General features: G+C 39.7%; 1 protein-coding gene across 5 annotated transcripts in view; it reads left to right on the top strand.

Annotated features, from left to right (window-relative positions):
* STARD13 (StAR related lipid transfer domain containing 13) overlaps positions 1-27,323 on the top strand; it is a 227,928-nt gene that overhangs the window by 166,439 nt on the left and 34,166 nt on the right. For 3 of the 5 annotated variants that reach the window (XM_036832085.1, XM_036832084.1, XM_036832083.1), the window contains one exon: positions 19,733-19,796. The exons of 1 other annotated variant lie outside the window; for it this stretch is intronic. In XM_036832085.1, coding sequence (XP_036687980.1) covers positions 19,764-19,796 — 33 coding nt within the window. In that variant the 5' untranslated portion in view covers positions 19,733-19,763. Of the gene's footprint in view, positions 1-19,732; positions 19,797-27,323 lie in introns of those variants that run through there. One more of the 5 variants, XM_036832086.1, reaches the window with a different exon arrangement.

Here is a 27,323-nt window from a genome sequence, read left to right as displayed (position 1 = left end):
GGGATAAACCCCACTTGATCATGGTGTATGATCCTTTTAATGTGCTGTTGGATTCTGTTTGCTAGTATTTTGTTGAGGATTTTTGCATCTATGTTCATCAGTGATAGTGGTTTGTAGTTTTCTTCTTTTGTGACATCTTTGTCTGGTTTTGTTATCAGGGTGATGGTTGCCTCATAGAATGAGTTTGGGAGTGTTCCTCCCTCTGCTATATTTTGGAAGAGTTTGAGAAGGATAGGTGTTAGCTCTTCTCTAAATGTTTGATAGAATTCGCCTGTGAAGCCATCAGGTCCTGGGCTTTTGTTTGTTGGAAGATTTTTAATCACAGTTTCAATTTCAGTGCTTGTGATTGGTCTGTTCATATTTTCTATTTCTTCCTGCTTCAGTCTTGGAAGGTTGTGCTTTTCTAAGAATTTGTCCATTTCTTCCAGGTTGTCCATTTTATTGGCATATATTGCTTGTAGTAATCTCTCATGATCCTTTGTATTTCTGCAGTGTCAGTTGATACTTCTCCTTTTTCATTTCTAATTCTGTTGATTTGAGTCTTCTCCCTTTTTTTCTTGATGAGTCTGGCTAATGGTTTATCAATTTTGTTTTTCTCCTCAAAGAACCAGCTTTTAGTTTTATTGATCTTTGCTATCGTTTCCTTCATTTCTTTTTTATTTATTTCTGATCTGATCTTTATGATTTCTTTCCTTCGGCTAACTTTGTGTTTTTTTTGTTCTTCTTTCTCTAATTGCTTTAGGTGTAAGGTTAGGTTGTTTATTTGAGATGTTTCTTGTTTCTTGAGATAGGATTTTATTGCTATATACTTCCATCTTAGAACTGCTTTTGCTGCATCCCATAGGTTTTGAGTCATCATGTTTCCATTGTCATTTGTTTCTAAGTATTTTTTGATTTCCTCTTTGATTTCTTCAGTGATCTCTTGGTTATTTAGTAATGTATTGTTTAGCCTCCATGTGTTTGTATTTTTTACAGTTTTTTTTCCTGTAATTGATATCTAGTCTCATATCGTTGTGGTCGGAAAAGATACTTGATATGATTTCAATCTTCTTAAATTTACCAAGGCTTGATTTGTGACCCAAGATATGATCTATCCTGGAGAATGTTCCATGAGCACTTGAGAAGAAAGTGTATTCTTTTGTTTTTGGATGGAATGTCCTATAAATATCAATTAATTCCATCTTGTGTAATGTGTCATTTAAAGCTTGTGTTTCCTTATTTATTTTCATTTTGGTTGATCTTTCCATAGGTGAAAGTGGGGTGTTAAAGTCCCCTACTATGATTGTGTTACTGTCGATTTCCCCTTTTATGGCTGTTAGCATTTGCCTTATGTATTGAGGTGCTCCTATGTTGGGAGCATAAATATTTACAATTGTTATATCTTCTTCTTGGATTGCTTCCTCGATCATTATGTAGTGTCCTTCTTTGTCTCTTGTAATAGTCTTTTTTTTAAAAGTCTATTTTATCTGATATGAGAATTGCTACTCCAGCTTTCTTTTGATTTCCATTTGCATGGAATATTCTTTTCCATCCCCTCACTTTCAGTCTGTATGTGTCCCTAGGTCTGAAGTCAGTGTCTTGTAGACAGCATATGTACGGGTCTTGTCTTTGTATCCATTCAGCCAGTCTATGTCTTTTGGTTGGAGCATTTAATCCATTTACATTTAAGGCAATTATCGATATGTATATTCCTATTACCATTTTCTTAATTGTTTTGCGTTTGTTATTGTAGGTCTTACCCTTCTCTTGTGTTTCCTGTCTAGAGAAGTTCTTTTAGCATTTGTTGTAAAGCTGGTTTGGTGGTGCTGAATTCTCTCAGCTTTTGCTTGTCTGTAAAGGTTTTAATTTCTCCGCGGAATCTCAATGAGATCCTTGCTGGGTAGAGGAATCTTGGTTGTAGGTTTTTCCCTTTCATCACTTTAAATATGTCCTGCCACCCCCTCTGGCTTGCAGAGTTTCTGCTGAAAGATCAGCTGTTAACCTTATGGGGATTCCCTTATATGTTATTTGTTGCTTTTCCCTTGCTGCTTTCAATATTTTTTCTTTGTATTTAATTTTTGATAGCTTGATTTATATGTGTCTTAACGTGTTTCTCCTTGGATTTATCCTGTATGGGACTCTCTGCACTTCCTGGACTTGATTGACTGTTTCCTTTCCCATATTAGGAAAGTTTTCAACTATAATATCTTCAAATATTTTCTCAGTCCCTTTCTTTTTCTCTCTTCTTCTGGGACCCCTATAATTCAAATATTGGTGTGTTTAATGTTGTCCCAGAGGTCTCTGAGACTGTCCTCAATTCTTTTCATTCTTTTTTCTTTATTCTGCTCTGCAGTAGTTATTTCCACTATTTTATCTTCCAGGTCACTTATCTGTTCTTTTGCCTCAGTTATTCTGCTATTGATTCCTTCTAGAGAATTTTTAATTTCATTTATTGTGTTGTTCATCATTGTTTGTTTGTTCTTTATTTCTTCTAGGTCCTTATTAAACATTTCTTGTATTTTCTCCATTCTAAGATTTTGGATCATCTTTACTATCATTACTCTGAATTCTTTTTCAGGTAGACTGCCTATTTCCTCTTCATTTGTTTGGTCTGTTGGGTTTTGACCTTGCTCCTTCATCTGCTGAGTATTTCTCTGTCTTCTTATTTTGCTTAACTTACTGTGTTTGGGGTCTCCTTTTCTCAGGCTGCAGGTTCATAGTTCCCGTTGTTTTTTTGTCTGCCCCCAGTGGGTAAGGTTGGTTCAGGGGGTTGTGTAGGCTTCCTGGTGGAGGGTACTGGTGCCTGTGCTCTGGTGGATGAGACTGGATCTTGTCTTTCTGGTGGGCAGGACCACGTCCGGTGGTGTGTTTTGGGGTGTCTGTGAACTTACTACGATTTTAGGCAGCCTCTCTGCTAATGGGTGGGGTTGTGTTCCTGTCTTGCTAGTTGTTTGGCATAGGGTGTCCAGCACTGTTGCTTGCTCGTCATTGAGTGGAGCTGGGTCTTAATGCTGAGACGGAGATCTCTGGGAGAGCTCTCACTGATTGATATTATGTGAGGCCGGGAGGTCTCTGGTGGTCCAATGTCTTGAACTCGGCTCTCCCACCTCACCTCAGAGGCTCAGGCCTGACAGCCGACCGGAGCACCAAGACCCTGTCAGCCACACGGCTTTTGGGAAGTCTGAGGTCTTCTGACAGTGTTCAGTGGGTGTTCTGTAGGAGTTGTTCCACATGTAGGTGTATTTTTGATGTATTTGTGGGGAGGAAAGTGATCTCCATGTCTTACTCCTCTGCCATCTTGAAGGTCCTCTCTCTTCACACCTCCTGTTGCTAGAGCATCCACATTTCATCAGGGCTGCCAGCTGGCAGATCCCACCAGGCCATCTGCTTCTTGGTCAGTAGCTCTCTGCACAGCTGGTACCCAGGGCCCAACTCTAGTGAGCCCCTGAAACTGCTAATCATGGGGTTTTCCTGATCTTTATATTTTTAAATGGCCTCTTATGTAACCTTTTCCAACCAGCTACTCAAAATGACTTCAGGAAGAATACGCAAGAAACTACAAAATAGGACAGCAGGGCCAAAGAAGGAGTTTATATTATTAATATTATTCACTTCTCTCTATATATATTTTTAGATATTTGTATTGCATTTTTAAAAATATTAGCAATGTTTTTAAAAATGCCTTGCTTTGCCACATAAATAATAGATGACCATGGCTACCATTTTGTGAGTGTTTACTATATGTTGACTAGTATACTAAGCTCTTGACATTGATCTCATTTAATTCTCACAAGAACCTATGAACAACTGGTGCTATTATTATTGCTGTTGTTGTTCAGAATTCAGGGGGACCAGACTCCTCCTGGTTTGATCAGCTGGGTGGTAGTGATGCCCTTCCTTGAGTCAGGAAACAGCTGAGGAGGGAGGTGAGGGGAGTCCGGCCAGGGTCTGAGAGGGGGAAGGAGTGATGAGCTGAGGCACCTGAGGGGCCAGTGCCAGTGGAAGTGTCCAGGTGAAGTTGGGTGTGCGGGTGTGGAGCTGGACAGGGGCCTCAGCTGGAGACAGAGATGTAAAGTCATCTGCATATGAAGGTATGAGGTCCCGAGAGTGGGACAGTAAGGAGAAGAAGACCAAGGCTGGTCGAGGGGGACCCCACGTCTATGGGGCAGGCAGGGGGAGGAGCCGAGAGACACCCCTTAGCGCCAGAGAGTGAGTGCTTTGTACCATCCAGTTCTCCCCCTCCACCTGGGCTGTTTTGCTTTCTTTCAGTTTTCTCAGAAATCTCTGGTATGACCCTTGCTTCAACTTGGACTAATTCTCACTAGAGAAATTTTATCTGGATTAGATGCAATTGTTGGGAACAGTTAAAAAGCTAAGGACACCCCATCTGACTTCTCTGATGCAGGAATATGTGAATTTAAACTTTGTCTGAAATCCCCAAACTAAAGAAGCCCAAGAAAACCTGGACTTTTGTTTTTAGCTCTTTACTTTTGGACCACTGTGGCCGATGTCCTTTATTGATTTGCCAAAGGAACTTACACTCTTCCCTGCAACCCTCATTATTAGAGTCTATTGCTTATTTAAAATTATTTTCTGGGGATGTAACGTATTGCGTGGTGACTATAGTTAACAATACTGTGTCGCATATTTGGAAGTTGCTTAGAGAGTAGAACTTAAAAGTTCCCATCACAAGAAAAAAAATTAGTAACTGTGTGAAGATGGATGTTAACTAAACTTATTGTGGTGATCATTTCACAGTATATACAAATATCAAATCATTATGTTGTACACCTTAAACTTATACAATGTTCTACATCAATTGTATCTCAATTGAAAATATATATTATACAAGTTACCAGTCCCACACGTACATCCTTTCCCCCTTAATCAACATCACATACTACTTCATTTTCTTTGCATAGTGAGATCCGTCCATGCTTAACCATTTCTCTCCCACGCCTCCACTGACATCCAGGGACAGTTTGTGGGGTTATGGGCTGGAAGAGGGGCCAGCATTTCTGCTGCCGCAGGACCACGTGGTAGAAGAGCAGCCAGAGTGAAAAGCTCAGCAAGGGGGAGGCATGGCCTTCACTGGCTCAGCTGTGGCATGGTGACAGCCACTTGTGGACTTCTAATTACACTCTCCCCCCCACCCCAGACACCGTAAGGCCATCCTACTGGATGGCCTGTCATATTTGAAAGGCCCCACGTTGGGTGAGTACATACCAGACAAGTCCACATGGCATAGCTCTCCACCCTGCTCTGCAGAATCTGTTTTGTAAACTCCCAGACAGACGGGGAACCTTTCCCAGGCCCCTCAGAGGCGGAGCTGCAGCTCCCGGAGGTGCTCGCCTCTGATCCCCGGAGCAGGTGACTTGTTTCTGACCATCTTGGAGCGCCACACCCGGAACACTCCTAAAGAGACGGGGCTAGAGACCTTTAGCCTCTGACACTTGAGTGGAGGGTGAGAAGTTCAGGCTGCAGCTTTAATCCGAATCAGATGAACCCGTACCCCTGCTTGTTATTCCTCTTGAGGCTTTGGCAGGAATATTAGAAAAATATCACAGGAAACTGACCATTAAGTCAGCATGGGAGACCTCATGACCAATCTAAAGTTGGCAGTTTAAATGTGAAATACAAACCTAAGATACGAAGAAGGAAAGGGCTCCATTGCTTTCATTTATACGTCAAGTGCAGAGGGCCACTGTGTGTCTCCCCAGGCTCTGTCACAGTGCCAGAGGGGGGACTTTGCTCAGACAGGGCCCAGACACCCTCCCCGTCTCCCTCTGGTCCCCGCACGCTCCCTGCTCACAAGTCCCCAGCCCTCCCAGCAAGCACGCTGCCTGCCTTTCCCTCGTTCTCCTGCTGGCCCCTGGGCTCCGCCCTCCCAGGCATCCCCTCCATGCTCAGGGCAGTCTGGACACAGCTCAATTCACGCTGACCCTGGCCTCACTCCCTCTGGGTGTGGCTAGCTGGGGAGGCGAGGGACTCCCTCGCAGTTCCAAAGTGCTCGCCGGTAGGAACCGTATCTTGTTCGGTGGCACGTCATGGACGCCTGGTGCTCCGTGGCCCTGTGCCGGGCAGGAATTCAATAACTGTTTGTTAAATTGAACTGGAACCTGGCAGAAAATAACCTGCCAGTTCACGAATTATTTTACTGCTTCTACATGTGAGAGAATATTGTGTGGCGATAAATTATTCATTTTCTCTTCAAAATACCCTAAATCTCTCTGCTGCTGAGCTACACTTCTTCTTGGGGATCATTCACTGCTCAGCCCTCTACTCAGGCTTCTCTGAAACTGCCCGCGATGACTGCTGAACCCAAAAGGCATATTTTAGGTTTTGTATCACTTACTCTTTATTAAATATTTGATACAACTAACCAACTGCTCCCCCCTGTCTGTAATGCTCGTTCTGTGGCTTCCATCTCTGACTACACCTTCCCCAGCCCAGCTCCTCCTCCTCCACCCAGGCCTTGAGCACGGGAGTTTCCAGGGTGCTGAATTCTCCCTGGATAATTGGTTTAATTATTATGTATCCTCTGTGTATATCATCTACATGCCGATCATTCCCAAGTAGGTCTGGATGTCGCAAGGTGCCCGCATCACAATGTAAGCTTGTTATCTTCTCCATATCCCAGCTCCCAGTACCTCCCTATTTCACTGTTTTCTATGTTTAAAGGCACAGTGACCAAAGCCTGAAATGCAGAGTCATCCTCTATTTCTCCCTGGCCCCCAAGCTTCTACATCACTGGCCCAGTCGTCATCTGCTGTCACTTCCTTTCTGCTCCTCTTTGCCATCTCTCACCTAAACTATTGTAACCATCTTCTACCTGTCCTTCCTCAGCTCAGTGTCCGTCCTGCCCCCAGGTGTGTTTCTGACATGCAGTGGAATTACATCACTCTCCTAATACCCTTCAAGACCCTCACCCCCACCCCCCATTGCCACAGATTGCTCCTAACATCTTCATTTGGGCCCTTCATGATCTGGCCCCTGCCCATCCCACCAGTGATTCCCACTCACATCCTTGCGGTTCCTAGACTAAAGCATGCCATTTAATGACTGCTGGCTTTGCCTGCCGTTCTTTTGACCTGGGCGGCAAATTGCTCTTAGTCCTTCATAGCCTTGCTGAAACATTGCCTCTTCTGGGAGGTTTTGTCTTATGTGTTCAGAAAGTGAATTGCTTCTTCTCTTATTCATCATATTTACATCCAACATGGGACTGGGAGATCCCCAAGGACAGGGACCACATCTTGCTCACCTCTGCATTCCCAGCCTCTCAACCTGTTCCTGGTACATGGTGCCCAGTGTCGGATGAACATATCTCGGCTTCTTTTCTTGTTGACTTTCCCACCAGAACCTCAAGTTTCACTTTTAAAATGAGACTTCTGACTATTTCTCCTTTACTAATGTATTAACCCTTCTAAAGGCTCCTGAAGACAACAGTAAAAATTAACAGGTTCTGGGAGCAGTGGACATTGTGGACATGACTTCTGAAAAGGTCAAACTGCTTTGCTTACCTTAACATGTAAATCCAGTTTGTCCAAAGCACAAACTGGACAGCTTCATCACATGTCATGGGTTTCCTCTTTCCGTGGAAAAGGTGGACGGGGGAAGGAAACTACCATTTATTGACTAGCCTGTGCTAGGTCCGTGACATAGGCTGTCATTTCCCAGGCCCTCCTAGGTTCTCCTTGAGTAGGCAGGAGCAGAGAAACCTCTGGACAGGGAGAAGTCCAGCTCTCTAGCTGATGCATGGTTCCCTTGAGCAAGTGTTTCTCTCAGAGCCTTAGTCTGCTAATTTGAAAATAAAAGCGTCAGGCCAAGTGGTCCCTAGAGCCGGCCAAGTTCTAATGTTTCCTTAGCAAACATTTACCAAGTGGATTCTCTCTGAGCCAGCGCCTGTGCTGGGCGTTGGATATGCAAATAAGGTGCAGCTCTCGGCCTGTCACATTCAGTGGAGGAGAATAATTCTTTTATCCTGACTATGCAAGGTCTATTGTGACTATTTAAAGTCAATCACTGATTGGACCTATGTAGAAAAAGTATGTTCAGTTAAAAAAGAAAAACCTACAGAGACAATCATGTATAAAATTACCTGCTAGGACTTATGCGGATTAGAAGAATAAATTATGGTTCCTGCCTCAAAAGAGGCTCTAATCCAGTGGAAAGACACACCGTTCATGCAGCAAAGAAAATACATTTTATAATCAAAATTGTTATTCATGCAGGAATAGCTTTCCAGGCCACCAATGTTAGACCAACTCAGATTATCTGAAATGTTTTTTATTACTTTATATAAGGTATCATTAAGTTAGAGGGAAACAAATATTGATGCTAAATATTTGTCCTAAATGCAGACTGGCTGCAATCACAGCAGAACTTCACAGTGGTTTTGATAAAGTGCTGTGAATACTTCTGTTATATGACATGTTCTTTTACCTGAAGCAGCCAGTCCTTAAAGAGGCATTTCCATCTCTCCCTGGTGTGTGTTTCATCCATTTTGTATTCTTGGAGAGTCTAGCCATTGTTAACTTTACCTTATGCAAGATAAATACAGACTGATGCTATACCATGCTAGGAATGTCTACCTAGTTTCAGACCATCATAAAGAGTGTTTTCTCTCTTTTTCTTTTTTTCCCATCTTAAAAAATCAGCTGTTTCTTTTTTTTTTCAGCTTTATTGAGGTATAATTGACAAATAAAATTATAAGATGTTTAAATTATACAACATGATGATTTGATAAATGTATACATTGTGTAAGGAAGAGTTAAATGGTTATGTGTATGATATTTGAAATTGTATCCAGAATTTCTAAGATGTCTTTTCTTTTATAAGTCCATTTATTTGTTTGTTTGTTTATTTATTTTATTATTATTATTATTATTTTTTGCTGCGTTGGGTCTTAGTTGTGGCACACGGGCTCTTCCTTGCGGCACACGGGCTTCTCTCTAGCTGTGGCTTGCGGGTTTTCTCTTCTCTAGTTGTGGTGCATGGGCTCCAGAGCTCGTGGGCTCTGTAGTTTGCTGCATGCAGGCTCTCTAGTTGAGGCGCACGAGCTCAGTAGTTGTGACACGTGGGCTTAGTTGCCCCGCAGCATGTGGGATGTTAGTTCCCTGACCAGGGATCGAACCTGCGTCCCCTGCATTGGAAGGAGGATTCTTTACCACTGGACCACCAGGGAAGTCCCACTAAGATGTCTTTAATGATGACAATTTTGTAGATTGGATTGAGAACTAATAAGCAAGTAGAATCAGAACAAAAGAAATGTAGATCACTTTACATCAGTAATTTCAAAGTCCAAGAAATAAAATGATTTTTAAATGAATAAAACAAAAACTACATTTTTTAAAAATAGACTTTATTTTTAGAGCAGTTTTAGGTTCACAGCAAAATTAACCACAAAGTATAGAGAGTTCTCATATACCACCTGTACCCACACACGCACAGTCTCTTCCACCATTAACATCCCCCACCAGAGTGGCACCTTACAACTGGTGAACCTACATTGACATATCATTATCACCCAAAGTCTGTAGTTTGTATTAGGCTTCTCTCTTGGTCTTGTACATTCTGTGGGTTTTGACAAATATATAATGTTACGTATCCACCATTAGAGTATCATACAAATATTTCACTGCCCTAAAGATCCTCTATGCTCTGTCTACTCGTCCCTATCATCCCTCCCTCACTCCTAACACATAGCAACCACTGATCTTCTTACTGGTTTTGCCTCTTCCAGAATGTCATACAGTTGGAATCATATAGTATGGGGCCTTTCAGATTGGCTTCTTCCATTTAGTAATATGCATTTAAGGTTCCTCTATGTCTTTTTCTGGCTTGATGCCTCATTTCTTTAGCACTGAATAATATTCCATTGTCTGGATGGACCACAGTTTATTTATCCATTCGCCTACTGAAGAACAGCTTGGTCACTTCCAAGTTTTGGCAATTATGAATAAAGCTGCTATAAACATCCCTGTGCAATGTCACCTCACACCCATTTATACTGTGGACATGTTGGCTTCAAGAGTTTTGTCACATTGTTTTATATTTTGAGTACATATGTCTTTTAGAAATATAATATTTGTCTTTATGGCTTAAAAAAAATTCCCGTGCAAGTTTTTGTGTGCGATAAGTTTTCAACTCTTTGCGTAAGTACCTAGGAGTGCAAACTACTGGAATGTATACTAAGAGTATGTTTAGTTTTATAAAAAACTGCCAAACTGTCTTCGAAAGGGGCTGTACCATTTTGCATTCCCACCAGCAATGAATGAGAGTTTCTGTTGTTCCTCATCCTAGCCAGAATTTGGTAATACCAGTTTTAGAATTTTGTCCTTCTAGTAGGTGTGTAGTGGTATCTCATGGTTGTTTCAATTTGCAATTTTCTAATGATATATGATATACAGCATCTTTTCATATGCTTATTTGCCATCAGTGTATCTTCTTTGGGTGAGGTATCTGTTCAGATTTTTGGTCTCTTTTTTTAATTGGATTGTTTATTTTATTATTTTGAGTTTTAAGAGTTCTTCGTATGTTTTAGGTAACAGTCCTTTATCAGATATGATTTTTACAAATATTTTCTCTAAGCCTACGGCATAGCTTCTCATACACTTGACAGTTTCTTTCACAGAGCAGAAGTTTTTAATTTTAATGAAGTCCGGTTTATCAAGTATTTATTTCATAGATCGTGACTTTGATGTATCTAGAAAGTCATCACTAAACATAAACCTATGTTATCTTCTAGGAGTGTTACAGTTTTGTGCTTACATTTAGATCTGTGATCCATTTTGAGTTAATTTTTTTGAAGAGTATAAGATCTATGTCTAGACTGACTTTTTTCTGCATGTGGATATATAGTTCTTTCAACATTGTTGAAAACCTGTTTCCATTGTATTGCCTTTACTCCTTTGTCAAAGATCAGTTGGCTATATTTGTGTGGGTCTATTTCTGGGCTCTCTATTCTGTTCCATTATTCTGTTCATCTCTTCTTTCACCAATATCATACTGTCTTGATTACTGTAGCTTTATGGTAAGTCTGGAAGTTGAATAGTGTCAATTCTCCAACTTTGTTCTTCTGCTTCAAGACTGTGTTGGCTATTCTGGGTCTTTTGCCTCTCCATATAAACTTTAGAATCAGTTTGTTGTCTTATAATTTTCTGTTTAAAACTGGACATTGTAAACATTATAAATGAGGCAACTCTCAAAATCAGATCCCCTCCTCCCCAAAGTTTGTTGTTATTGTTGCTGTTTGTTTAGTGACATTCTTCAACTAATTATGTAAAGTCTGAATCCTTTGTATGACCATGGAAGTCTGCACTCAGTTAGCTTAGTGGTCTGCAAATGATTGGACAGAGATTTCCTTAAATGTCTTGAACCAGTATGTCTGCTGGCCTTTGCCAAGGGACAGTTTGTGCATACTGGGCTATGGTTTCAGTGCTCCAGCAGGAATTTGGTAACTCTGTCTCAGCCTTTATTTCCTGCTTGTGCAGATCATCAAGGTCAGCCAGAGGAGAGAAATTAGACCTTCTCAGGTCATTCCTAGGTACGCACACAGTTCTGCACATGTGCTTGGCCTTCTAGATTCCTAAGAATATGTCAGAACTTTTCTTATTCCCTATGGGTATCTCATTTCCCCAGCTATTCCTTTCATTCCTTTTGGCCCACATCTTGTTTGGTTCAACTGTTATCACCACTTCAGGCAGCTATGGTGTTAAATAATTACCACTGATAGTTTTTGACAAACACCCTGGGAAAAAGCTTTTCTCAGTGATGAGCTCAGTGTCAGGTTAAATAAAGATAAGCCCTGTGAATGGGGGCATTCAGTGAATTGCCAGACAGCTCAAATAATGATAATTCTTTAAAAATGGACCTTTGGGGAAGGTCAGACCCATTCTGCCCTCTCCAGTGGCTGCTAGGCTGCTGGTTTTCACAACTCCTCTGATTGTGATGCCTGTTGGCTTTTCAGAGCTCCTGCAGAGCTGAGAAAAAAAGGGCACGTTCAAGTGCCACAGAGCTCACTGTTCTTACATAGATTCAGTAAATTTTCTTACATAGGCACTACTTGGATTGTTGCAAGCATTTATTAATTTCCAGATTTTCCTAAAAAGTTGATTTTGACAATTTTTGGCAGTATTTTTGTTGTTTTTATGGAAGAGCAGAATTTTGGAGATCTTTACTCCACCATTCCCACTGGTGTTACCCACTTGCATTATTTTTATTCAGCTTTTTTGAAGTATAACTTATGTTCAAGAAAATTCACCAACTTAAAGAATACAATTGGACGAGTTTTGTCAAATATATATGGTTATGTTATGTAACTATCACCACAGTCATGGTATGGAGCATTTCCATTGCCACACTGGCAACCACTGAACTGTTTTCTGTCACTACACTTTTACCTTTGGTAAAATTTTTTATAGATGCAATCATATAGTGTACCCACTTTGTATTTGGCTTCTTTCAATCTGCATAGTGCCTCTGAGGTTCATCCATGTTGCTGTATGTATTAGGAGTTAGTGCCTTTGTATTGTTGAGTACTTCATTATATGGATATACAACAATTTTTTATCCATTTGCCTGTTGATGGACATTTGGATTATTGCCACTTTTTGCCTACTTTGTGAATAAAGCTGCTACAAACATTCAAATACATGTCTTTATATGGATGTATGATTTATTTTATCTTGGATAAATAACTAAGAGTGCAATTGTTGGGTCAGATGCTAAAAATATGTTAAATTTTATAAGAAGTTGCCGAGCTGTTTTCCCAAGAGGCCATACCCCTTTGGAAGTTTCAGTGGTTCTATATTCTTGTAAAATTTAGTATTGTAAGTATTTTTAATTTAGACATTCTAGTGTGTGTGTAGTGGTGTCTCATTATGATTTTAATTTGTATTTCTCCAATGACGAATGATGTTGAGCATCTTTTCATTTACTTATTTGCCATTTGTATATCTTCTTTTAGAAGTGTCTGTTCAAATATATTGCCCATTTTCTAAATCAGGTTTTGTGACTTACGGAATTTAAGAGTTCTCTATGTCTTCTGCATACGAGTCTTTTATGAGATATATGTTTTGAAAACATCTTCTCCAAATAGAGGAGCAATTCTTAAGACACAAGCAAATATCTGAGTTTAGAGGAGATAAAAGGATCTGAATCTAGATAGTTAAATGTTAGAGTCTCTAGCTTTAAAAGATAATAAATAAACTTCCTATGTGTGTCAGAAAGTATAAAGCATATTCAAGTATGTGGTATGTAAAGCATGAACCATTTGATGACTTTTGTATATGCAGTAGGTAAAAAACTTTTGTGTAGACTAAAATAGTTTGTTTATGTTTCCAAACCATAATGGAATAACAAGTTTGTTAGATAAGTAAATTTTATAAATAACAGAGAATCCTTCCTAAACAAACTTATTACAGAGCTGCCAATGAGAAACATCAACTTATTTAGGTATATATCAGAACTTCCAACTGAGGAGATATATATATATATATATACATATATATATATATATGTATATATATATATATATATGCCTTGACCAATGTACAGTTGACTCTTGAACAATGCAAGGGCTAGGGTTGCTGACCCCCCACTAAGTCAAAATTCACATTTAACTTTTGGTTCCCTAAAATTTTAACTCATAGCCTGCTGTTGATCAGAAGCCTTATCAATAACATAAACAGTCAATTAACACATATTTTGTATATGTGTTATATATTGTATTCTTACAATAGAGTAAGCTAGAGAAAAGAAAATGTTATTAAGAAAATCATAAAAAGGAGAAAGTATATTTACAGTGCTGTACTGTATTTTTCGATACTGTAAGTTCATGTCATCTGCTTACAAGACGTGTGTTGGTACCTACATGAATATTGGCTTATATGATACAAAACATTGCAGACGTTATACATGTTACTAACACATCAAAAATGAAAAGATAATGTGAAAAAGAAATTCATATTTATTTAGAGGTATAACGATTCATGTGTTGATAACAAAGAAGCAGCAATATGAATGCCTTATGGTAGCCTAGTTTAATTGACAGGATTGCTTCACGGTAGCTTAGCCTACACACTAATGAATGAATCATTATAAAATTTTTATGGCATAAGTACTGCATCTATATTCATAGTCCAGTACTGGAAACATTGTTACTTTTTTTAAAAACCACTTCCTTGTGATGATAGACTGATATGCAATTTCTCCAGTTACGAGAAAGAGGCATATTATATGGTAATGTGATTTTTTGAAAGCAAAGTTATAAAACAGCAAGATAACTAATACATTGCTGATTTTATATTAAATATCACCTTGTGCCTATGTAAGGATAGACTAGTATCTATGTATTTTATGCATTCATGACATACCTTTTTCTCAATTTTTTTGATATTTCCAGGCTAAGGAGTTCATCTGCAAGTTTTTTCAAAATGTTGCAAATCTCAAAATATTTTCCAGTATATTTATTGGAAAAAAAAGGTGTGTGTGTAAGTGGACCCACACAATTCAAACCTATGTTGTTCAAAGGTCAACTGTATATAATGCACTTAACATACCACTCTTAGCTCTTAGGTAGAGATGTTAATACATGTGGAACTGGCCAAAAAAAACAGGCTGTCAGTTATAGGAGCAAAGGCCAAGAACCTGCAGAAGACAGCTTCAGACTAGATGGTCAGCTTCTAATCCATAACTGCCTATCATATTTGACACTAATGACTGTCTAGCGAGTGGGTAAACTGGAGATGGCTGAAAATGAATATAATCATCAAATTTTTTTAAGTAAATAAGTGACATGATAAAAAGTTGAGAAATAGAACTGGTTTCAGTGTGAAGCATTAGTGAAACCAATTTAAAAGGCTGTTGCCTGACTCTAAGGAAAAGATGAGAAGGGACTGAGCAGGACCAAGGAGGCAAGATTTCAAAGATATCATGGAGGTATAATTGATAGGACTTGATGCTCAAATGAATGTAGACCTTGAAGAAGAAGAGTCTCAAGTTGACTCCATTTTCTGGTTTGGGTGGCTTAGTGGTGATGCTCTTAATCAAGACAAGACTTCAAATAGAAAAACAGGTTTTGGAGAGAATGCAGTGAGTTCAGTTTTAATAGGTGTGTTTGAAGGGCCAGGAGGACCCCACAGATGGATGAGACTAGTGAGTAGTTGGGAATGTAGCTCTGGAGCTCAGGTGAGATGTCCACGCTAGAGAAAGAGGATGGGCATCATCTGAGTCTAGTTTATTTTAAGATGAGATATCTCATTATGCTCGTGCAGAGTAAAAAGAACAAGAACCACAGTCTGAATTCTAAAAAATATCAATAGTTAAGGTGCAAGTATTGCTTGGTGACAGGAAGGAGATAGTGTTTAGAGAGATGAGAGGATTCATCATCTCGAATGCCGAAGACCAGAAGAGTTTCAAGGAAGGTGAGTGCCAATTAGTGCACATTGCTACAAATAAGTCTTTGCTAGAAAGAGACTATGGAATTCGGTGATTAAAAACTCATTGGTCAAAACTGGAAAGAGCCCAGTGTCCATGAGGTAAACCCATTATATATCTTCATACTATAGAATACTACTCAGTAATTAAAAGGAATGATTATTGCTATACACAACACAAATTAATATCAAAAACATTGTGATGAGTGGAAAAAGCCAGACACACACAAAATACATACTGTATGATTCCATTTATATGATGACCAAGAATTGGCAAAACCAACCTATAAATGATAGAAATGAGAAAGAGGATATCCTTGGGAGTGGCGGGAGGGGATGTGGTGGTAGGGAAAACTGACAGTAAAGGAGCACAGGAGGACTTTCTGACGTCAAGAAATGTTCTTTATCTTGTTCAAGGGTAGTTACAATTGCCAAAACTCACTGAACTGAAAACTTAAGATCTATGTATAACCAGAATACAAAAAAAAAGTCATCAGTCAAAGGTGGGAGGTTTTACATATATACAATGGAATATTACTCAGCCATAAAAAGGAATGAAACTGAGTTATTTGTAGTGAGGTGGATGGACCTAGAGACTGTCATACAGAGTGAAGTAAGTCAGAAAGAGAAAAACAAATACCGTATGCTAACACATATATATGGAATCTAAAAAAATAAATGATCAGAAGAACCTAGGGGCAAGATGGGAACAAAGATGCAGACCTACTAGCGAATGGACTTGAGGATACGGGGAGGGGGAAGGGTAAGCTGGGACAAAGTGATACAGTGGCATGGACATATATATACACTACCAAATGTAAAATAGATAGCTAGTGGGAAGCAGCCGCATAGCACAGGGAGATCAGCTCGGTGCTTTGTGACCACCTAGAGGGGTGGGATAGGGAGGGTGGGAGGGAGGGAGATGCAAGAGGGAAGAGATATGGGGACATATGTATATGTATAACTGATTCACTTCGTTATAAAGCAGAAACTAACACACCATTGTAAAGCAATTATACTCCAATAAAGATGTTAAAAAAAAAAAAAAAGATGGGACGTTTTGCAACTGAACTTGCTGCTTCTAAATTTCCACTAATTTACAAAGAGATATTCCTTTATGAAAGCAAATGTCCATACAGAGAGAGAGAAATCACAGTTACCAAATTTTCAAAGCAGAAAAACAAAAATATATGGTAGAGGATTTGACAAGCGCAAGAAACAAAATCTAAGTGGTCAGTGGACAAAGTCATAAAATAACTCAGTTTTCACTACAGAAATCCTAAAAATAAAAAATGTGAAGTGAGATTGAAGGTGAGTCAAAAAGAAGAGGGTTGGGACTTCCCTGGTGGCGCACTGATTAAGAATCTGCCTGCCAGCGCAGGGAACACAGTTTCGACCCCTGGTCCGGGAAGATCCCACATGCCGCGGAGCAACTAAGCCCGTGCGCCACAACTACTGAGCCTGTGCTCTAGAGCCCGTGAGACACAACTACTGAGCCGAGGTGCTGCAACTACTGAAGCCCGCATGCCTAGAGCCCGTGCTCCACAACAGGAGAAGCCACCGCAATGAGAAGCCTGCGCACCACAACGAAGAGTGGCCCCACTCGCCGCAGCTAGAAAAAGCACGCATGCAGCAACGAAGACCCAACATAGCCAAAAATAAAAATAAAATAAATTTTTTAAAATTTATTAAAAAAAAAAGAGGGTTGTTTGAAATTCTATTTTATTTTTTAAAATATTTATTTATTTATTATTTATTTATTTTTGGCTGCACCGGGTCTTAGTTGCGGCTCTCAGGATCTTCATTGTGGCATGCAGGATCTTTCGTTGTGGCGTGCCAACTCTTAGTTGTGGCATGAGGGCTCTTAGTTGCAGCATGCAGACTTCTTAGTTGTGGTGTGCGATTCTTAGTTGAGACATGCGGACTCTTAGTTGTGGCATGCATGCGGGATCTAGCTCCCTGACCAGGGATCGAACCCAGGCCCCCTGCTTTGGGAGCGCAGAGTCTTACCCACTGAACCACCAGAGAAGTCCTGAAATTCTATTTTAAAGTAGGTAGAGCCGTTGAGCCACTCCGCAAGCTAAATCTTGCTGACTTCTCTCCCTAACCATCAGCACAAGACTAGAAGTTTACTCTCTGGAGAGGTTGGACTGAGGGACATCAGACACCGCTGAAAATGGAATACTCTATTGAAAATGGGGGCTCCATTGACAGTCTACCTATATTCCAAATATTGAGATCCCCAGGCCTCTTTTGTAACTCAGCTCCAGAGCATTGGAAAACACACTCACAAAGAATCTGAGTTCTGAGAAATCTAATCAGCCCATGATTTAAAAAGAAAAAAAAAAAAAAATAGCAAACCCCAACTAGAACAGGTCAGAAGGCTCTGAGAAAGACATCTCCAAGGAAATTAGATAGACTGATATATTTTAACACATTTAGAGATTTAGATAATTAGGGAAGTGTTTGAGTTTGAATTTAAGGATAAGTACACAGAAAACTGAGGAAGCAAATAAGATGCTTATTAACTCCTGGGATAATGAAAAGTTTAGAAGGAAAGGAAAAGTAATCAGAGCATGATATACATGTGAATAGCATTTACATGGTCATAAGAAAATAAACACTAAATATTGATTTATCAAAAAATTACAAAATTATGACAACTATATAAGAGGCAAAGGGTGCAAATGTGCATGTAGGAGGATGAGGGGGGAATGCGTAGTAAAAAAAACTTTATCTTTCATAGAACAAAGTCAATAGATAATGACTTAAACTGAAAAATCAAGAAGTAACAGCATATACATGTTGCTGGAAGTAAACACCAAAAGAAACACTTTAGTTGCCTCCAAAGACTGGTAAATGGAAAAGGACATGAGGGGTAATGTTTGACTCCTTAAACCATATGCTATGATTAAAAAAAAAAAAATCAAATAAAACAAAATAATAAAGGCATTTGCAAAGAGAATTTCATGAGATTAGATTGCAGTGGGTTGAAGAGTGAATGAAAATTAAGGATGTTCTCAGCAAACTGAATAATATAAGGAAGGGGATGTCAGGATGGTGAGTAGAGTTGCTTGATGGAAAGATAAGATTGAAGGAAAATTGGTAGTTTGCTTGATTATGGTTATTTAGGTTGCTAACTAATTGGTTAGTCAATTTGTTCATGACAGGGATGAGCTTAGACAAAAAAAAAAGAAAAAACAGTTAAGAGTCTGCTGAGGTGAGAGGGAATAAATGAGGTGTCAAAGTCTCAGATGAAGTGGTGGATGTTGAAGTCAGACACATGATAAAGTGTTAGCTTTGAAAAAGAATAGGAGCATCTCTTTTATATGATGAAGGAAAGAATTGTTAGAAGAATTAGTGACTTAAGCTGTATTTTCTCACTGGCAATCGTGGCTAAGTCATCTGTTGAGGGATTCAGATAGTTTTCATTATCTGAGAATGGATGCTGACCAGAGACAAAAAATGAAATAAATGCTGGGTAGCAATTTGAGGAGCCCAGCTGAGGGAGAATTTCAAAATGTATATATTAGTCAGCACGGGCTGCCATAAGAAAATACCACAGGCTGGGTGTCTTAAACAACAGAGGTTTATTTTCTCACAGTTCTGGAGGCTGGAAAGTCCAAGATCAAGGCGCCAACAGGGTTTGGTTCCTGGTAAGGACTTTTCTCCTGGCTTGCAGACAGCCACCTTCTCGCCATGTCCTCCCGTGGCGATTGAGAGCGAGGGAGGGAGCGCTCTGGTGTCTCTTCCTTTACAGACGTTAATCTTGTTGGAGCAGGGCTCCACCTTATGACTTCATTTAACCTTTATTACTTCTTACTCCAAATACAATCACATTGGGGTTTAGGGCTTCAGTGTATGAGTTTGAGGAGGACACAGTTCAGTCCATGGCATGTGTAATTCAGCACTATTACCCAAGAGCAGAAGAGAAGACAGGTGGCTGAGTTGATCCAAATTTGGGGATTAGTAGGATAGACTGGATGGAAGGTCAAGGTGGCAGACGAATTGAGGGACTGGTGAAAGTATGGCTAAAACTAAGTGTTCACGGCTTCCAAGAACAGTGGAAAGAGAAGCCAGGAAAGGGAAGGGGCAGGGATTGGCAGGCTTCATGGAAGGTCCTCTCAGGTCTGGAGGCTGGAGAGCAAATGGGAACTCTTTTACTGTGTATCTTCTCTGGGTAGAGTCCTTTCTTCGGACATGATTGGTTGTTTCTGCACTTTCAACTTCACTGGCAATCAATGAGAATTATCAAACTGGAAAGAAGATTTAGGTTCATTAGTGGTAGCAATCATCACATTTTTCTTTCTTTTTAGACGACTAAATACCTTGAACAAGTGTGCCTCAATGAAACTTGATGTGAACTTCCAAAGGAAAAAGGTAGGTAACCTTACTACACCTTACTGAGACCATGGCTATACCAATAGGAGAAGCTTGCATTCACAAATGAAAAACAACGTGAACCGAAGCAAAATTCTGAAATGCCCGACCATCTGTTTGTTCTCCAAATATCCCATTATATCATAAACATTATAAGTAAGTCTATTATATATCTAGGCTGACGTCTGTTTGTTTCACTGTTTCATTTTGATTTAGTTTTATCAGAGGGTTTGCATAAAAATGTAAAATGCCTTAACTGTTTACGATAATCTTTCAGAAGTTTTAGTTGTAAATATCCACTCCATATTAGACCCAAATTCTCCACAGTGATTTGTAGATTAAGAGGATGCAGAAAAGAATCTATGGGGCCAAGTGTCTTCTGCCTCATTCTTTCCTGTGGCATTTTATTTTCAAGTGCAGTCAAGATGCATTCATTGTCAGGCAGGTTTGTTTCATCATGGTTGAGGGGTCGGGTGAGAGTGTAACAGCAAGATTCAGAACCTGCCCCATCTTTCCATTCTCGCCCCTTGCACTTTTCTCTGGTCACAGGGAATGTCCTTCAGTTTTACGAGCCACTATGCTCCCTCCCTCTTCTAGGACTTTGCACGTGCTCTTTCCTCTGTAGGAATAAGACTGGAGATTTCGGTTCTGAAACAAAGCTGTACTTTATTGAGCACTTAACTGTTTTCCACGAGCTAGGTTATGGCATTTAATCCATTGCGATAGGGATTCTCTGTTTTCTAGAGAAGGAAAATAAAACCTGAACAGGTTAAGTCCCTTGCCCATGATCTTTCAACCAGTGGAGGAGCAGGGTTTCAATTTCAGGTGTGTCTAACTCCAAAACCGAGGCCCCTAACCACTGCGCTGAAAGACCTCTCTTTCTCACTGAATTGATCCTTTTAGGAAACTCAGAATTGAAATCGTTAACTACTTTTTTCATTTCACATCTTCAGTATGTAACAAGTCAAGCCTTAGTATATTTTGAAGAAGCAGAGAAAACATCTTTGAGTCAAAAGAAAGTGTTCTTTATTCTGGTCTACACAGAAAAGTCATTACAGCCCATAGATTTTAAGTCACTCCTGAGTAACCTAATCTTTAAAAATAACTTTAACCTGAATTCTGCTCTAAAATAGCACCCAAAAAAAGCGCAAATGAATTTTGGTTGACCTCACCTTCAAAACAATTTAGGGTTTGAGCTAGGAGCCAAAGATTTAAGCTAAGGAGGTAAAATGGTGAAAAACAATATCCAGAGAATATATTAAAACATGAGCAATTTGTCCAGGTCAAAGAAAAAGTTTAAATGTGGGAATAAACATCCCAACAGCTATCTGGCTGAATAGACCCCTTGAGAAGCATACACACTATTTGGTCGTAACACATGGTTCTTATTAAACCGAGCATAGCCACGCCTGTGTGGCTGGTCTGTACACTGCCGGTGCAGATCCTTAGCTGCTGTGTATCACAAAAGCAAATGCCAAAAACTAACGACAGAATTTGTTTTCAACCAAGTCATGTGATTGGATTCTTCCCTTATTGCCAGCATTTCAAAACCCACATGTGAGATAGGCTTGAATAACATTTGCTAGGCTCTGTTACCTTCACAAAAGCTCCTCTGTAAATTGGTCACTTCAGTATTTTGACATTCTTAATTTATTCCTTATGTTGGATATAGTGGCACACACCCTTACAGCCCCTACTTAGCTGTAGGCCCCGCAGATGCATGCACTTGAATAAAATATTGCTTTACACATTGTAAATTGGGGACTCATGGCCTGAATTTTGAAATAAATAAATCCAGTGGGTGATCTCCACCCACTTGTGAATCTCAATCATGACCAGCATCTGGGACTGTGGTCTATGCAACTATGCAGGAGACCCTGGTGGTGGCACGTGTTCCCATGATCTGTCCCTTGCCCGAGTCATAGGCTAGTCCTTTATTTTACTGCAAAAAAATACCAAAAATAAATACAGGCTAGAACTAGGCCAAATGATCAAAAATAGAAAGTGAAACTTGAGAACCAAGCACCACAGGGAGCTTCAACCAACTTTGCAATTAGTTTGTTTGGAAGAAAAAAAAAAAAAAAAGACAGTAGCATTTCCTCTGTGTATGTCCCCATTTTAATCAATCCAAGAAATAGAAATATAATGTTCATCTCTAATCTGCAGAGGCCCAGACATGTTTAATTCTGCAGAATGTCATCCCCAAATGGCTTAGCCGTCCAGGGCCACAGTCATTCTTCTCCCTTCAGGACCACTGGGCCTCAGAAGGGCCGTGTGTGCTTGCCCAGTGCTCTGTGGTGTGGTTAACAAGCTCCCACAGTGCCCGCTCTGTGCCAGGCACTATTCCTCATCACTAACCCCATGTCACAGATGCGGAGATTGAAGGGCAGGGAAGATGAGTAACTTACCCAGAGCCACGAAGAAACAGCAGAGGCAGGATCTGAACCCAGCTATTCTGGCCACAAACTGCCCCTCCTGGTGTTTCAGAGATATTCAGAAATGTATTGGCATGAGCTTCTGACCCTTGGCCTGAGACCTGGAAGGGTTTCCTCAGCGATACATACAATTATGTATTTTTATTGTTGTTTTAGAAGAAGGATATTTCTTGCTGTCTTGCACTCAAGTCCATGATTTATTTAATGTCTTCATGGAAATTTATCTCTGGATCTCTCATAGTGAATGAGTCATGAATCTCATTGCTCTGCTTTGAACTTGGTTCTCATTTAATTTTGTTTAATTCTGAAGAGTTTGGTGGGTTGACCCAAGGCAGAAAAAAAAAAAAGAATCCACAAATAGATAAAGATGGTGAAGCCTCATTCATACTTAGTTAGGCATGCACTTTTCCTGTACATCAAATGCCACTCGCTTGTAAAGCACCAGGAGAAATGAAATCGCACCTTACCACTTTGCAGGAGAGAAAAGATAGTGCCTTACCACTTTGCAGAAGAGAGAAGCAGTCCTCTAAAGATCGAGATTACCTTCCCTGTGAGAGTCAGGTGGAGAAGAGTGTCCTCAATCTTGGCCAGGCACCTCACTGAAAGACTCACTAAAACCCGGCATTTCTGAGAGCCTGGGGACGTCGGCAGTTGCCCGCCTCGGGCCTCAGGCTCCTCCCCCTGCAGCGCTGCAAGTGGCAGGTCCCTGCTTCTGAACTGGAGGCCTCAGCCACTCAGCTCCAGTCAACTTTAATGGAAGATAAACGTCTAAATTTCTGTATATCTATGGATTAGCCGCCTCTAACAGCTGTGGACTTGCATGGGCTCCTGTTTCCAGTTGATAGAGATGGTCAAATTTGGTTTAAAAAATACAAAATCCTTCCTTTTGCAGTGTCTGGTTGGCATTTGTCTCTGGAGCATATATAATTTCAGCTAAGAATGTTCTCATTTTTTAGAAAAAGCCAAACACTGGCGTTTCATCTAAATTAAAAACCCCAAGGCACATGCAAAGCTACTCTTTCTCAGAAAAATGTTTCTTCTTCATTATTACCTACAGAATTCACACTTGCTTTATGACGACATTGAAATCCCCTAATTACGTTAGTGTTTACGTGATACTGTTTAGCTTTGAGTACAAAGCTAAAGTCAGAGACTGAACTCCCATAAGGATCTCTGTTAAATGAGGAAAGAGAGGGACGTGTACAAACACAGGGCTCTTACCTGAGATTTCCCAGGCGAGAAAGAGCAGCTTCAAAAGAAGTTTCTGGTTAAAGCTATAGTTTTAACAAAGCTCTCTGAAATCCTGACCAAAGGTGGAAAGCCACACAGAAACAATGACTAATTGCCACGTTGCAGCCAGCACCTCCCGGCCTGGATGCCGTGGGCATTTCAAAGAAGCTGCGGGTGTTGTCAGGGAGCCTGACCTCTGCCTCCCAGTCCTCCCCACCCGCCCCCCTGCCTTTCACAACCTCAAACCTCCCACCAAATAAGACACCACCTGGCAGCTCCGAATAGCAGCGTCACATGAAAGAAGTTACATTTCATTCCATCATTCACTTGGCTGGAGAGTATAGTCTTGAATTGAAGACTGTTGCATGTGAATGTCCTAGAACCATAGGATCTTTGAGTTAGATCTTCGCTCATCGTTTCCAGTCTCCCATCCAGTAGAGGATATACTTTTAGAGCATCTATCACAATTCACTCAGGCTCTGTTTGTAAGCATCTAGACGTGATGAGTTCATTATATTGCAAGGCAGTTTGGTTTTTCCTAATTACTAGAAGTCTTCCATATAATAAGCTAAAAGCTGATTCTGTCCATCTGATTCCAGCTGATTTCTCTGGAGAAGCACAGAATATGGATTTCCCCTATCTCTAGATCCGGGGTCAGCAAACTAGTGCTCCTGCTTTTGTAAAGAAAGTTGTATTGGAACAAAGCCACACCCATTCTTTTGGCTGCAAAGGCAGAGTTGAGTAGTTGTAACAGACTGGATGGCCTGTAAATCTAAAATATTTACTATCTGACCCTTTACAGAAAGTTTTCTGACCTCTGCTCAATGTAGAACAAAGTTTCATAAACTGTCTATGGTGACTGATTTTTCTTTTTTTAATTTCCAGTCTGCCACTGACCAAGATAACGTTTGTAAAATTCACTACAAAGGAATTATTAGAAATATGAAATGATAAAAGGTTATAGAAAATACAAGCCTAAATGTTTTATTAGACTCTACAGATACAAAATTGCATTCCAATAAATATAATTGGAACAAATATAACAGGAAATAGAAAAGAATTACAAAAATTGTTCATATTTTTATTAAAAGTATACTTAGGCTATTAATATGAAGAATCATGATTGCACTTATGACTTTTTTTGTTGTTCAGCTGTCAGAACTAAACAAAAAGTTTACTTTGAAATTACCCATGTTAAAAGTCTGTACGCACTTTTCAGTCAAACACTGTGACTATGAGTATTCCTGACAGTGAGTTTTTTGCTTGTTATCTAATTTAGGTTGGATTGACAGCAACACTACTCACAGGGAAAAATGCATATCTAAAATGTTTCTTTGTTTTTTGTTTTGTTTTGTTTTTTGGCTGTGTGGGTCTTCTTTGCTGCACTCAGGCTTTCTCTAGTTGCAGAGAGCGGGGGCTACTCTTCGTTGCAGTGTGCTGGCTTCTCATTGCCGTAGCTTCTCTTGTTGCAGTGCACGGGTTCTAGGCATGCAAGCTCAGTATTTGTGGCTCGCAGGCTCAGTAGCTGTGGCACGCAGGCTTAGTTGCTCTGCGGCATGTGGGATCCCCGGACCAGGGCTTGAACCCGTGTCCCCTGCATTGGCAGGTGGATTCTTAACCACTGCACCACCAGGGAAGTCCCTGTTTCTTTGTTTTAATACTAGTCTTCATAAAGAAACCCATCTCACAGAATATGTTGAGTGGAATCAAAGAAGAAGTCAAAGTAATTCTTTAAAGTTTTGGCTATTCTTTTTTACCTTTCATTCAAAATGAAGTAAGTGATGCTGTATTTCCAAAATTCATCTTCAATCTTTCACTACTAGCCAACTTCTGCAATTATCTTTCTGTAAAACAATGGATCCTGTACATTATACACTTTGGGTTATGGTAGATAAACTAATCTTGAAACATCACACGTTATAACCTACTGCACCCGACTCCCAAGCTGGTCTCAGCCCTGTTCAGTAAGACAAGTCCACTGATCATGAACTCGTATAGCACAGCCTTGCCAAATGGTGACAAATGGTTTTAATGCTTACTCTCAATGTCTGAACTTATCTCACTGAAGACTGGTAAGTTTGAGGACTGTCAGCCCCTTAACCACACTTCGAGTAGCACGGCTCTTGAGTTCCTTCTTTCAAAACCAAACCATTAGTTCTTTCAATCATCCTTCATAGAAGGTTGTGGTGTCTAGATCATTGGCCATCCCGATTACTCTTCTCTAGAAATAAATCCCTTTCCACGTGCCCCTGAAAATGTGGCTCATTGTTCCTGATATATGTGACCAGGCAGAATACAGTGGGGCTGCAACCTTCCAAATATTGAGATTCATGCTTCTGGTCAGGTATCCTAAGGTGGGTGATCATAGTTTGGTAGCCACATTACATGGTTAACTCATATTAAGCTGAAATCTGCTACAACTCTCAAGGCTATTAATAGGAACGAAGTCCGTTTCATCTTGCACATCCTATAATAGATGTGTGAAGTTAGGGTCTTTATATTTTACTTCATGAAATTTCATCTTATTAACAGGCCATCCTTCAATTCTGTTAAGATCTTCATGCATCTCAATATCACTATGCTCTAACAACAATAATTAGTTTTATCTTGCACTTTAAGATTTATCTGGCATTTTCACATATAATCTCATTTGATCCTGTTGACAAACCATGCTAAATGTGTATTGTTATTGTTTCCATTTTACAGCTGAGAAAATTGAGTCTCCAAGTGGGTACCTTGCCCAAGATCACTTAGTGAATAATCTGTGCCATCTTCACATCTAAAAAACATGAATTCTTCTGACTCATTCAAGTTATTCTTAAAATGGGTATAACCTGAAGGCATCCCCCAGAGATCTCTCCTTCAGTTACTTTCAGTAGTTTGATCACACTCTTTGATGGAGTTACTCAACCAGCTACTAACAAAATGCTCTGTAGCCTCCAGTAGTTTGCCATCTTGACCACAACAATATCTTGAGAGCCTTTTGTCAGTTCCTGGCTGAAGTCCAGACACTCCACATCTATAGTATTTCCATGGTTTATTAAATCATTAAGATAAGAGAATAAAGTTAGTTTGGTGTGTTTTTCTCATAAACACATCTGACTCCGAAAGGTTTCCATTTTGCATTTCTAAATAATCACAAACTATTTGTTTTTAGCCTTAAAAAAAAATCAAACAAACAGATGAAATCTGATCATCTCTTAAACAATCAGTACACTTTCACAGTTATTGGGGAGTCTGCTATGTGCCTGACCATCTGCTGTGCCGTGAGTGTATAAAAATCTAAAACTCTAGTGTTTTTCATACTGTGAATCATGGCCCGTTGGTGGGTTATCAAATGAATTTGGTTGGTTGCAAACAACATTTTTTTAAAAAAATGAAATAGACTAAACTAGAATATAAAGTATCAGAGCACAAAGATAATTATTATAGTACAAATTTCTTTCTTTCTTTCTTTCTCTTTCTTTCTTTCTTTCTTTCACTTTAGCGTAATTTGTATGTGGGCCTTGAGTTGTGATGGAAAATGTACTTTTTAAAATTAGCAGATAACGTTTATTGAGCACTTAGTATGTTCCATATACTGTTCTAATATGGATTACTTCCTTTTATCCTTCTTCCAGTTTTATTGAGATATCATTGATGTATAGCACTATATACATTTAAACTGTACAGCATGATTTGACTTACATGCATCATGATTCCCGCAATAAGTTTAGTGAATATCCATCATTCCATATAGATACAATGTTAAAGAAATAGAAAAAGAAAACTTTTTTCCTTGTGATGAGAACTGTTAGGATTTACTCTCTTAACAACTTTCACGTATAACGTACATCTGTGTTCATTATATTTATCACGTTGT

This window comes from Balaenoptera musculus, chromosome 18, assembly GCF_009873245.2.
Source record: "Balaenoptera musculus isolate JJ_BM4_2016_0621 chromosome 18, mBalMus1.pri.v3, whole genome shotgun sequence".
Lineage (NCBI taxonomy): Eukaryota > Metazoa > Chordata > Mammalia > Artiodactyla > Balaenopteridae > Balaenoptera > Balaenoptera musculus.
The sequence above is the reverse complement of the archived record's forward strand: the minus strand, read 5'-3'. Positions and strand labels throughout refer to the sequence as shown.